Source organism: Lactuca virosa, chromosome 3 (genome assembly GCF_052849685.1).
Source record: "Lactuca virosa cultivar CGN04683 chromosome 3, Lactuca_virosa_CGN04683_v6, whole genome shotgun sequence".
NCBI lineage: Eukaryota > Viridiplantae > Streptophyta > Magnoliopsida > Asterales > Asteraceae > Lactuca > Lactuca virosa.
In genome coordinates this window covers 268,775,272-268,789,172 of record NC_136428.1, presented here as the reverse complement: position 1 = coordinate 268,789,172, position 13,901 = coordinate 268,775,272, and the positions used below count along the sequence as shown (strand labels likewise).

The window sequence follows — 13,901 nt, the reverse complement described above, 5'->3', positions numbered from 1 at the left end:
ATTGTTGTTGTACGAAAACTCAATTAAAGGTAAGTGGGTATCCCACGACCTTCCAAAGTCTATCACACACGCTCGAAGCATATCCTCAAGCGTTTGAATGGTTCGCTCACTTTGACCATCCGTCTGTGGGTGGTAAGCAGTGCTCATGTCGATTTGTGTCCCCATAGCCTTCTATAGCGATTGCCAAAAGCGTGAAGTGAACCTACTATCTCGATCTGAGATGATAGATATTGGTACTCCATGGAGTCTCATAATTTCCTTGATGTAGCTTCTTGTTAGTCGCTCCATCTTGTATGTCTCCTTTATTGGCAGGAAATGGGCGGATTTTGTCAACCTGTCGACTATTACCCATATGGTATCCAATCCATCTGTTGTCTTGGGTAATTTGGTCACAAAGTCCATAGTAATCCTTTCCCATTTCCACTCGAGTATTACCGGCTGTTGTAATAGTCCCGAGGGCTTGTGATACTCTACCTTCACTTTAGCACAAGTGAGGCATTTGCTAACGTAAGTGGCAATCTCTGCCTTCATGTTAGGCCACCAATAACATTGCTTGACATCCAGGTACATTTTATCTGATCCTGGATGGATGGAGTATCGTGTCTTATGAGTTTCATTCATGATTACTTCTCTGAATCCTCCAAGTTTAGGGACCCAAATTCGGTTCATGAAATAATATGTTCCGTCCTCCTTGACTTCGAAGTTCTTTTCCATTCCACGTAACGCTTCGCTCGTTCTGTTTTCTGTCTTCATGGCGTCGAACTGGGCTGCTTTGATTTGTGAGGACAGATGGGATTGGATGGCTATTGAAAGAGTCTTCACACGACGATTTGAGTATTCTTTCCGACTCAAGGCATCAGCTACCACGTTAGCCTTGCCTGGATGGTACTTGATTTCGCACTCATAATCGTTTAGCAGCTCAACCCATCTTCGCTGCCTCATGTTTAACTCCTTTTGATTTAAAATGTGCTGGAGACTCTAGTGGTCAGTGAAAATGGTGCACTTGGTACCATAAAGGTAGTGCCTCCAAATTTTCAAGGCGAAGACCACAGATCCCAATTCGAGATCATGGGTGGTATAATTCACCTCATGTGTCTTTACTTGTCGGGATGCATAAGCTATCACCTTACCACGCTGCATGAGTACACAGCCTAAACCCTAATTCGAAGCATCGCAATAAACTACGAAGTCCTCTGTTCCCTCTGGTAGTGATAGTACTGGTGCACTACAAAGAGCTCGCTTCAGAGTTCGGAAGGCAACCTCCTGCTTTTCTGTCCATTCAAATGGCACGCCCTTTTGTGTAAGTATGGTAAGTGGCTTGGCTGTTTTGGAGAAGTTCTGAATGAGTCTCTTGTAATAGCCTGCGAGACCTAAAAATTGACGAATTTCTGTGGGTGTCGCTGGGACTGCCCATCCTTCAATGGCTTTGATCTTAGAAGGGTCCACATGTATCCCTTCTTGGCTGACAACATGACCTAAAAAGTTTACGCTACGGAGCCAGAACTCACATTTAGAGAGTTTTGCGTATAACTTTTCAGTTCGTAGGGTTTCCAAGATTTGCCGGAGATGTCGGCCATGCTCCTCTTCGCTTCGAGAATAGACTAGAATATCGTCGATGAAAACAATGACAAAATTGTCGAGGAATGGTCGGCAGACTCGATTCATCAGGTCCATGAATGGGGCAGGGGCATTCGTTAGACCGAAGGGCATTACAACGAATTCATAATGTCCATAGCGGGTTCGGAAAGCGGTTTTGGGAATATCCTCTTCCCGGACCTTGAGCTGGTGGTAGCCGGACCGCAGATCTATCTTAGAGAAGTAATTTGCTCCCTGGAGCTGGTCGAACAGATCGTCGATTCGTGGAAGTGGGTAGCAATTTTTGAAAGGTATGCTGATTTAAAGTTAGGGTACATCCTACATAGATTTCCCCGACTGATTCTATTTTCCCATTAGCCATTTCCACCGTAAAGGTTTCATTAAGCTTTTGGGGTTGTTGTTTTAGCAAGTGTTTGAATTTGTTACTCACAAAGCTTCGCTCTACCCCGGTATCAAACAGGATGCATGCATATGAGTGGTTAAGGAGAAACGTACCGGTGACGACAGCGGGATCCTGAACCGCTTCTCCTTGCCCCATAGTCAGCACTCTTCCTGCTGCTCCTGTCGTCTGGGTGTTTGCATTGGGACAATTCCGTCTGAAATTTCCGGTATTCCCGCACCCGTAACAGGTATAACTGGCTCCATCCTTTGTGTTGTTGTTGTTGTTGTTGTTGTTGTTGGGCATCTGGTTTTGTGGAAACTGGGTCCTACAATATTTTGTTGTATGGCCCTTCCGGTTGCATCTTGTGCACATCATCTCTCTGCATTCCCCGAGGTGATGGTAGTTACATTTGTTACACTTAGGAAGATTCCCTGTGTACTGCTTCGGAGTATTCGGCGTGGATGAGGCTGGAGCATGTGGTGCTGTGGTAGCTTGGGTTGCTGCATGGACAGTCACTGTCTGTTGCTTCTTAGATGATTCTGAGTTCTGTTTACCTCTTCTCTTGCTGTTCTTCCCTTTCTTATTCTCTTCTTCCTTCTTAACATCCGCTTCCACAATCTTAACACTCTTCTTGCTGCCATGATCATACAGTTTCTTGGCCAATCTTTTGGCGCTATCAAACGTCTCAGGGTTTGCCGCAATGACATTCCCTTGGATAGGTGCAGTCAATCCCCAGATGAACCTCTCAATCTTTTTCCCTTCTGAGGTAATCATACCCGGACACAGAAGGGATAACTCGCTAAACCTGAATATGTATGCTTCGATGTTGGAGTTCTGAACTGTCAAGTTCCACAATTCTTATTCCATCTTTTGTATCTCGCCTCTAGGGCCAACATCATTTCCTTCAGTTCTTCCCAGGGCATTGCGTTTGCCACTGGAAGGGTCATGACTTCGATGTGACCGTTCCACCATGAAAGAGCTTGATCAACAAAGGTACATGCTGCGAACTTGACCTTGCACCCATCTGGACACCCGCAAATTTCAAAGACGGATTCAATTTTCTCAATCCACCTCTTTAGGGCTATGACACCTCCCGTTCCATTAAAGGTTTGTGGCTTGGCGTTGGTAAAGTCTTTATAAGAGCATGTCTTGGTAGGTCCTTGATTTATTCCGTTGTTTGAACTTCCAGCTCCCTGCCCGTTTCCTCCGCCATTGTTCCCTTGGTGGATTTGCGCCATGGCTGCTGTGACTGCAGCAGATACAGCGGCTTGAAACGCAGCTGAGTTGACTTCTGGTGGTGTCGGTGGTTGGTTATTTCCGCGGTTTGGTCTCTGAGGCATCTTGCTGTTACGGAACAAAAAGATGTTGAGTATGTATTGTTTTTAAGTTGAGAATTTCGTGAATCGATTTTTTTTTGTATCTAATTGTTCCCATATATTTACACCAAACAATAATAGTATAAAATACATAGCAGGTCACAACATCACCATAAAACACATAATATTTTTCACTAATAATATCCGTACTTTGATACATGAAAATTTGCTCGAAAGAGCATACATAGAGGTACAAAGTTCGACAGCATAACGACTCTATGAGTAGTGTAATCACTTAAACATGGAGTCGGTAGTACATAACAAACATAAGAGAACATAGCACTTGTAGGGTAAAGCTGATCCTAACACACTAGAAAGCGCCCAATGGTGGCAGCGAGATCATATACCGCAGTGTTGTGCCAACAACTGGGCCATCTCAGTCATTTCTCCAATGACTTCATCTCTTTCCTGTTCAGCCTGCACCGCTCGTGCTTCCATGGAGAATAGCTGTTGTCGTAGTGCGGCAGCCTCAGCCTCCGGAGAACGATTCTCTCTCACGGGATTTCCTGGTGGGGCGGGGTGGTTCCGTGGTGTCTCGCTAGTAGGTGGTGTGACGGAGGCTTCGTCTGTGCCTCCTTCTTCCTCCATATTGTCATCGGTCCCATCAAACTCGTAGTCTGTGTCTGTGTACTCGTCGGGTCCAACGCCGTGTGCTCCCCTTTGCTCTTCCTCCAGGTTGTCCTCAATCATTCTGTGGGCCACTAAGACCTGATGAAACTGAATGCCCTGATGCTCCTCTTCCATGGTGACTGTGAGGGGGAACACATAAGGAGGTATATAAATAAACTATTATTAATCCTAAAATATTTTTAGTTGTTATAAAAGTTGGGTTGATGCATTCTTCTTGCTTAACAATAGGGTATGCCTTGGGTTTACTGACCATCGCGATCGTTCCAGGGCATGTGATAGTTGTATTACGAAGAAATGTAGTTGATCAGGCTACTTTCATCCCTAATACAACTGTGAACAGTCCTGGCTTAACCGAGATGTCAGGTTCTCCCAATCGTCTTATTCGATTTGTTATTATGTTCATTTTTCTAAGTCGCACAAATAAGAGTGTTTATTAGCACATTTTATTTGTTTTGTTCAGAGTTATTTAGTCCCTTGCTGGGTTTATAGTTGCATATCAATGTGTGGTTAGATATGCCAGTTCACTATAAACAGAGCTCTGATACCAACCTGTCACACCCCCGAACCAGACGGCGGAAACGTCTGAGGGCTCGCGTGACTTAAATTGAAATATCATCACAATGAATATACATGAAACATAACACATTCATCACCAAACATTACATAGTACAACTGACATTGTTTACATCAAGTACAAGGTTTACATTACATGATTCCAAAATATAAAGTGTTTGGTGATTAGCAACTACAAAAGAAACTTTCAACACACTGGATGCTTCCTTGTCTAACGATTACCTGAGAATACAAGTTATTTTGAAAACGGTCAACATATATAATGTTGGTGAGTTCATAAGTGTGTTTGATGTAAAATAGTTTATGTCGTTCGTAAAACCCAGAAAATCCGATATTTTCTGTATTAAGACTTTTCTTGAAAATGTTGTGATGATCCTGTAAGTATATGCGTGAATGATTTCAAAACATGAATAAATGAGAAGTTTTGCATTATAGTTTTTGAAAGTACAAATGATCAAGATTGGTTTCCCCGGAAAACCCGATGTTTTCCGATAAAAAGTTATGATGGTTTTACATTATTGTATCGTCACATCGAATGAATATGATTTCCCTTGATTACTTAAATGATATCGGATTTCTACGTGAGTCGTTATAACCATGCATGATAATGACTAGTTCGTCTGTCTTGGAATTCTAATGAACATCGAAATTGATCTTAAGATTTTGTCACCCTAGACTGGCCGAGTCTAACTGTAGCGAACAGCTTAGGTGTGGGGGAGTCACCCCCGTATAGATCTATACACAAACTCTCGCTCTCCCTCCAGGAGACTTTGATTACAACTACAGACTACGACCGACACTTATTGGTGTCACCCGTTATTACTCACTTAATCCACATGAATTTGATTAACCTTGATTAATGACCTGATTTTAGTTTACTTGAAGAGAAGGTAAGCCTAACAGACGAGGAAAAGAGGACTACTAGGCCCTACTAATTTCGTATGTTATTTGAGGCTGTCGAGTATACGAAAAGCGCGTTAGCCCATTTCGCATATGATTTATTTGGACCTTACTAGTAATGCTAATGGGCCACTAAGGCCCAATAGCATGTAAAAACCATTGAGGGTCCCTTAAGCATGTAATTGGGTCACAGGAGGCCCAATAACATGTATTATTTATGTTGGGCCCAAAAGTCATGTTAATGAGTCACGAAGGCCCAATAAGCATGATTAGAATCTCTCAAGCCCAACCATTAGAATGTTTACTTGTTTTGTATAGTATTAATGTTCCGAGTTGTTTAATCGATATGTCGTAAAAATCACGAATTTGTTTTATAATGATTCATAGATTTATAAAAATAGTTATTTTTCTATTTAAAACCCATAAGTTATAAAGTTTTGTATATTTTGACCCAATTATTTTATTATTAACATAATTGACCAAAAATATTAGTTTGACCTATTCAGCCCCTTATTTTGGTAAAGTTGGCAATTTTAGTCCTTTTTATAAAAAATGAAATATTAGGTCCTTGAACTATTTTTCTTGACATTTTTTACCCAAACACTTATTTAAATAATGTTTTAAGTCCAAAAGTAAATTTTTAGAAAGTTTCAACCCTTTAGTTAAAAGACTTGCATTTTAATCCACACTTTTCGCAATTTTTACACTTTTTACCCAAAATCCAAAATCTTTGCATTTTCAATCCTTTTTAGCAAATAAGGTCATTTTAACCCCAGAAATAGATTTATTTACTTTTCTACCCACTGTTTTGAGAAATTTACCATTTCAGCCCCCCTTAAACCATATTTTTCGCAACTTTGGGCCTATGGGTCGAAAAGCCTAAAATTTTAGCCCAATAAGCTACAAATTTCATTTTTAGTCCTTTGAAAAACATAATGTTCATAGAAACTTCCATTTTAACTGTTTTGACATTTTGAGCCTTGTAAAAACCGTAAATGACAACTTTTTCCCAAACTTTTGTTTATTTGACAAAAATAGTCCAATAATGAGTTTTATGTTGTAGTGTGTTATTTTAAAGCTTGTATAGTAGTTTATCTTGACATGTTAAGTGAAATATGACCTAGATCACATATTTTTCCTTCTTGAACTATAGAGAGTTTGTTGTGATGTGTGTGTGTTTTGGTGATCCTCGGCCGAGAGTAGAAGAAGAGAGGGAAGAGAGAGTGGTGAATGACTAGCTTGGATACATTTTGGGTCTTGCATGGGAGTATGAAGTGTAATAGTGAGGTGGCAACCTTAAAAGTCAACTCTTCTCCCTTTTTTTGTAGTTGGGCCGAGAGAGAGAGAAGGGAAAGAAAGGCTTGGGCCTTTTGTGCTAGAGTCCATAATATGAAGCCCAAATTGATGGTTTTCGGCCCATTGGACCCTTAGGGTAGTTTACGGCCCAAATTGCATAAAAGAATGAGTTTTATGCCCCATTAGGGCTTATTGGATTTGTTATGGCCCAACAAGGCCCATTAAGGTAATTTATTTCATTTTAGGTCCATTATGGCCCAAAATGTTAAATTTTATGAAAGTGGGTTGAATTAGAGCCCAATTACGAGTTCTAAGCCCAAAATAGTCACATTGGAAGTTTATTGGCCCATTAGGCCCAATAAGGAAATCCTAATCTATAATGGACTTAAACCGGGATTTCTAGGGTTTTCAACTTTACTTGATCAATCTAGGTTTGAATGTGCTTCCATAGGTTGAATTTCAAGCATAACATGAATTAGGGTTTACGAGTTTACAGTAGATAATGTTTACAAGAGTACAGAATTTCCTAGCTAGAATGCTAGTTGTGACAGTTACTTTCTTCCAAGTTCAAACCATGCACTTCTGTCGTCGACCATCCATAAAATCGACGCTGTGAAGATTTCGAATCAGGTGATTATCTTTCAAATTGGTGCTTAGTTCTTACATTTTTATTGTTATTTGAAGGTCTGATACAATTCTGAATAAGGTCTGATGCAATTCTGATTTATAAACCCGAACCTGTAATTTCTTTTAGGCAACCACTTATGAAACCAAAGCCTATCAAATGTTCTTTCTCGGAAAGAAAAAGATTACCCCTTTTTGCAGAAATATCTACAATTGCTTACCAATTTCGCCATAACTTGAAATTCAAATTATTTTTACTTTCTATTTTCAGGTTATGTGAGGAGGATGACTCATCGTATCCCAGGAATACAATTCGGTTATACGCACCCACTTGGTTTTGAGATTTCAAAGTTTAATGTTGCACACCAACTGTTTGATAAAATGCTTAAATCAGATTTTTGAATTACTCACACAATACCCATCATGTTGCATCTCGATTAACACCATTTAAGGTATCTGATATGACCAGTACCAATTAACTTCAAGCATAATTGATCTGTAGGATCCAATTCCAACATGATTCATAGCAACCATCAACCCTCAGACAATGAAAGGTTTGTATAATATTTTTTTTAATTATTTACAAAAAAAAATTATTTCATCATGCAAACATTTGACAAGTATATTTTGTTATTCTATATTATTTTTTTTATAAAAAAAATGTAACATCTTTTTTAACAAAGTAACCGCATAGCTAGAATCTCATATCAGACGGAACAGTGATAGGATGGATTCTCCTTCCGGAATTGAGGTACATACTATTACTCTAATACTCTTTACTTCTTGCCAATTACCTCAAGAATCAGTGATTCCAATGTTCTCTTTTTCTAGAGACAGATTACTAACATCCGACGGAGTTGATGTATTGAATGGCTATCATTAGATGTGGATAAAAGCGCATTTTTGGTAAAAGTCTTCTCATTTCACATTTTTATTTACTTTTTTTATAAGAAATAGCTAAGAAGACTTCCAAAAGTATGTCACTTGCATAAAAAAAACTAACTATCTTCAAATCCTTCTCCTTGCAACCCACCCCACAGGGAACAAAAACAAAAATGCGCCAAGTTGACACTCTCTTCTCTGTTTGATAGTAATCATATGATTAAGTGCTTGATGGGAATATGGACCAATAATAATCATATGATTAAGGAAACTCTAAGGTATGTTTCTCTTTTTTCTTTATTGAGTGTTATCTGTAAATGGTGTTTCTTATTTGAGCTGAATGAACCGTCACTGACTATTTTACCCTTTTGTTTGGAACTAATGCGAATGAAAATTGGGTTATTTGTTTGATAACCGGTCTGAATGTAAATTCTAGCTGACAAAAAGATTACAAATTAACGACTTATCTAAACAAAAGTTATCTGATATAATAATGATATAGATTTTTAAATATCTGATATGAATAATTATATATTTATGAAGTATGTAAATAAAAAAGTATTAGATATAACAAGTAATTACAACTTAGCAAAATTCTAAGGTTCCGAAACAGCCACATTAAGTCAAGTTATTTAATAGGAATCATTGACTGTCTGATTTACATTATTTGTTGTGTTTGTTATTTTTGACATGGATTTTATGAGTTATTAAGTGATGTGGTTTTGTATTGTAGATTGCACCAGATTGGAGGGAAGCTTTATCACTGAAGAACGCCATTGAAGATCGTATCACAAAAGGTGTTGTTTTTGTATTGTTATGGATTTGGTCATAAATATTTAACGTTTCCAATTCGTCTATTTTTTTATTAGTAATATTATTAGTAATCTTTTAGTTTTACACAAAAATGTAAATGTTTTTAGTAGATAAAAAAGTAAGGTTAATCTAAAAAATACATTGCCAAATATTTTTACAAAGCAGTTTTAATGTGGTTTGTTGGTTTGTCAGCCACACAAAGGGACACATAAGTTACTATGTAACTTGGAAAAAAGAAGAGGACCCTGCTGTGTTTACAGGCGACACACTGTTGGATGGTGTCATTTCCTGATATACATTTTCTGCTAAATGCTAGAAATAGCATTCTACTTTCATTTTTTTATTTCTCATGTTGTATTTTTTTTAGTTTGTTGCTGGTTGTGGCAAGTTTTTGAGGGAACAGCAGAACAGTTGCATGAGTCACTATGTGTGACTTTGGCTTCTTTGCCAAAACCAACTAAGTTTATTATGGGCATGAGGTAAATTAATACTTATATTGTTTTTGTATTTGTTAGTTTGTACTAAAATTAATTAATACTAGATGTCATATTTTATACATGTCAGACACAATCTGGCCTTACAACTATTCCATCAACCATTGAACAAGAATTAGAAACTAATCCATTCATGCGATCTAATCTACCTCAACTTCAGGTACTCTTGCTGTTTTTTGACTTTTTTAGGGAAATATGGAGGCAAACCTCGTCCTGGTGGTCCAAGATCTACCTTATGCATATCCTCACAGGTAAACCATTACCCTATCCATTCCTTCCAAACCGAAATTCTTTCCTGATTTGAGTTCTTCAGTTGATAGATTCAATCGACATTTTGCTCTATATCACAACACATGTATGTGAATCATTCTCTTCAACAGGTTGGATGCAAAATGGGCTGCACATTCTGTGCAACTGGAAGTATGGGATTCAAGAGCAACCTCTCAACAGGAGAGATTGTAGAACAATTAGTACATGCTTCTCGATTATCACCCATTCGCAATGTTGTTTTCATGGTAAATACCTCAAAAAAAACTTGTTTTCCTTGAAATTTATGTCACTACAACTGATACCATCATCTTGTATTCAGGGAATGGGAGAGCCATTAAACAAATACAATGCTTTCGTTGAAGCTATTCGAGTAATGACAACATTCCCTTTTCAGCTTTCACCCAAGAAAATTACTGTCTCAACGGTTTGTTTTGTTTGCTCCATTTTACATCCTCAATATTAGTCTTTTTAAGAACATTTCTGGATTCATATCTATCATTCTCATAATTTCTTGTAGGTTGGAATAATTCATTCAATAAACAAGCTTCATGGTGACTTACAAAATATAAACCTAGCAGTGTCTCTTCATGCACCAGTTCAAGATATTAGGTGTCAAATAATGCCTGCAGCTCGCGCTTTTCCTTTAGAAAAACTTATGAATGCTTTAGCAGAATATCAAAAGAAAAGGTAGCTCTTTTTTTGCTTCTTTTTTTAATTTCCTCAAAGTGTAAAATTACTAAAATACCCTTCTGGTATTGACTTTACAGTCAGCAAAAGATTTTCATTAAGTACATAATGTTGGATGGTGTGAATGATGAGGAGCAGCATGCCCACCAGCTTGGTAGATTGCTTGACACATTTGAAGTGGTGAGAATGAGATTCAAATTTGTTTTTAGAGTAAATTACAATTTTGGTCCCTGAGTGTTGTTGTTTTCTTCAATTTTGTTCCCAAAAACTTTTCTCTTGCAATTTTTGTTCTTATTTACATGTGATTCACATATGAATCACATGTAAATCACATGTTATTCACATATGAATCACATATAAATCATATATGAATTAGATGTGATTTACATGTAAATCACATGTTATTCACATGTGAGTCACATGTAATTCATATATGAATTACATGTGATTCACATGTAAATCACATATGAATTACATGTGATTCACATGTAAATCATATATGAATTAGATGTGATTCATATATGAATTACATGTGATTTACATGTGAATCACATCTAATTCATATATGATTTATATGTGAATCACATGTAATTTGTAACGCCCCGTTCTAAAAGTATTTATTTATGAATTTCCGAGATCAAGAGTAAGGGCATTTCGATCTTTTATGGGCAATGGGTTTCATTCGAGAAGGTTTCGAACCGGGGTGTGTTGCTAGAAGCGTGGGGCTTCTCGCCACCTTTACGTGGATATAAAGTTCATCGGGAATGGACTTAGGATAGAGGAGATATTGTAAATTAAAGATATTGGCATCAATGGTCCCTAAGGGGGGGGGGGGGAGTTTGGCAAACGGGTCCCATGCATGCTAAGCATGCATGCACGTGTTTGGCTGGGTACGCCCAGCGTAAGTTGGATGTACGCCCAGCGTAATGGAGTAAATGAACGCGGGAGTCCCTCGACGTACGCCCAGCGTACGTCTATCATCCAGAAACCCTAATATTTCGGGTGCGGAGGCTATTTAAATAACTTTAAGAGCTCATAACCCTCCCTTACCCTAGCCTCCACTGTTTAGAGCCGTTTTCCCCAAACCCTAGCCAACTTCTTGAGTGTGTGAACTTTTGAAGTGAATTTTGAGTGTTTTGAGAAGAAGGTGTTGCATCTAGTGAGTAGAGGAAGAAGGCCAGCGTGTAGATCTGAAGTTTTCTGGTGGTTCAAGAGCTCCTAAAGGTATAAAGCTTCTTGCTTGACATCTATTTTGTGTAGATCTAAGTGTGGTGAAGTTTTGACACCATTCTTGTCCTAAAAACCCCCATTATGATGCATGATGTGTTTTGGTTAAGATGAGCTATCCTTTCAGACCATTGGAGAGGTCTTGAGTAAGAAAAATGAGGTCCCAATGGCTTTGGTTGTCCCATGTAAGAAGTAGGAAGGTCTTAATGGGTTAAGACCTTGAGTTAAGAGCTTTATGGACGTCCAAAAGGATAAAGATTGAGACTTTATGAGTCCTAGGCCCTTTTTGTCACTAGATCTGGCATATGGGCTTAAGTGCTTAATCCATTAAGCACATGGAAGGATTTTTGGTGCAGACGTGCGTACGCCCCGCGTACCAGAGGAGTACGCCCAGCGTACGCCCTCTGTTGGGTTTTCAATTTTGGGCCTTGAGTAATTGGGCTGTTATGGGCTAGCTGGGCTTGGGTCGTGACTGAATAGTATGGATGGAGTAAATTGGACCCAATAATTATTATGGACCTTGGATCTAGGCCTGTTTGGAAAGGTGCGCCCAATTTAGTAAATTGGGCCAATATTGGGCTTTGCATGAGGATTTGGTTTTGGGTCTTGGCCCAATAAGATGATAATGGACTTAATGAGTGTTGTGGGCCCTTGGCCTAGAAAGTCATGTTGGATTCTAACTTGGTGATTATCATGTGATAGTTGGGAGTCCCGGTGAGTCAGCGGTCAGAGATTTGCAGGATTTCGGCAGTTGCAAGGTGAGTTATCCTCACTATATCGACAGGGTCTACGGCACCAAGGTCGGCCCTTTATCGGATGGAAATCCGGGTATTGTTGTTATGTTATTGTTTTGCTAGATCTGCATCCTGGTATTTAGGATGGTGTTATGTTAGTGACCTGGTTAAGGTCGGTACCCGGGATATAGGGTAATGCTATGCTAGTGACCGGTTAGGTCGGAATCCTGGTTAGGATGTTGATATGCTATGTGATCTGTTAGACTGTTTGTCTGGTTGAGGATTGTTATGTGATTAATTGTTGTATGTGCACATGGTTGTTTGACGGGGGTTGGGTTGAGGCGGGTCCTGCTTTATGCTGTAGGCCAACATACCCAGGGCGGACCGGATATTCCGAAGGCCCAGCGAGCGGTCCGGATAGGCTGAAGGCCCCAAGAGGGCGGACCAGACGTGCCGAGGCTCGGGGAGTGGACCAGGCCGACTGAAGGCCCGGTGCGGGCGGACCAGTCATACTGTAGACTCAGAGAGTGGACCAGGTGGATTGTAGGCCCGGTGCGGGCGGACCAATCACACTGTAGACTCGACGTACATGGCTAGACTCGGAGGGTGGACCAGGTGGACTGAAGGCCCGGTGCGGGCGGACCAGTCACATAGTAGACCCGATGTGCATGGTTGTTCTTTTTATGATATGTTATGAGTATGATATGTGTGGTTGGTATTTTGGGGGTAACTCACTAAGCTTTCGGGCTTACAGTTTCAGTGTATTGTTTCAGGTACTTCAGAAGATCGTGGCAAGGCGAAGGCGTGATCGTACCGCTCCTCATGTTTTATGATTTATATGATATGGTTCTGGGGGATACTCTGATGTTTAAACTATTTTGAAAACGAGTTGTATGAACGTAATGGTTTTTGAATGATTTAAAATGTTTTAATTTGACTCAAATTTTATGGGTGTTACATAATTCATATGTGATTCACATGTAATTCATATATGATTCACATATAAATTACATGTAATTCACATATTAATCACATGTAATTCACATGTAAATCACAAGTGAATCACATATCAATTACATGTGATTCACATGTAAATCACAAGTGAATAACATATGAATTACATGTGATTCACATGTAAATTACTAGTGAATCACATATGAATTACGTCAATATGCACACATGCATTTTGTGTGAGTGGTCTTTGTTAATTTTTTTTTATTTTCTTGTGAATTTCACATTTGAATCTTAAAAGATACAATCACATGTGAATATCACATTATATAATCACATTTGAATCTTACATGATATAATCACATGTGAATCTTACATGATATATACGAGTGCATTTTTATGAGTGTTCTTGCATTAATCAATTTTTGTTTTTAAATTTTCTTATAGGTTTTGAAGAATTTGTTGA

The 13,901-nt window shown here is 38.9% G+C and overlaps 1 protein-coding gene across 1 annotated transcript; it reads left to right on the top strand.

Annotated features, from left to right (window-relative positions):
• The first annotated feature begins 9,546 nt into the window (after window positions 1-9,546).
• LOC145162165 (uncharacterized) lies at window positions 9,547-10,757 on the top strand. Its single transcript, XM_079081394.1, has 6 exons — window positions 9,547-9,551; window positions 9,727-9,817; window positions 9,947-10,081; window positions 10,156-10,260; window positions 10,354-10,523; window positions 10,604-10,757. Exons 1-6 carry the CDS (start codon window positions 9,547-9,549, stop codon window positions 10,755-10,757), a joined length of 660 nt encoding a protein of 219 aa, XP_078937520.1.
• The last annotated feature ends 3,144 nt before the right edge of the window (window positions 10,758-13,901 follow it).

What these genes read in the sequence shown, in the direction of transcription:
- LOC145162165 (XM_079081394.1), top strand. An exon ending in TTCGCAATGTTGTTTTCATG is followed by an intron (nt 10,082 to 10,155) that starts GTAAATACCTCA and finishes TCTTGTATTCAG; the next exon opens with GGAATGGGAGAGCCATTAAA. An exon ending in AGAAAATTACTGTCTCAACG is followed by an intron (nt 10,261 to 10,353) that starts GTTTGTTTTGTT and finishes AATTTCTTGTAG; the next exon opens with GTTGGAATAATTCATTCAAT.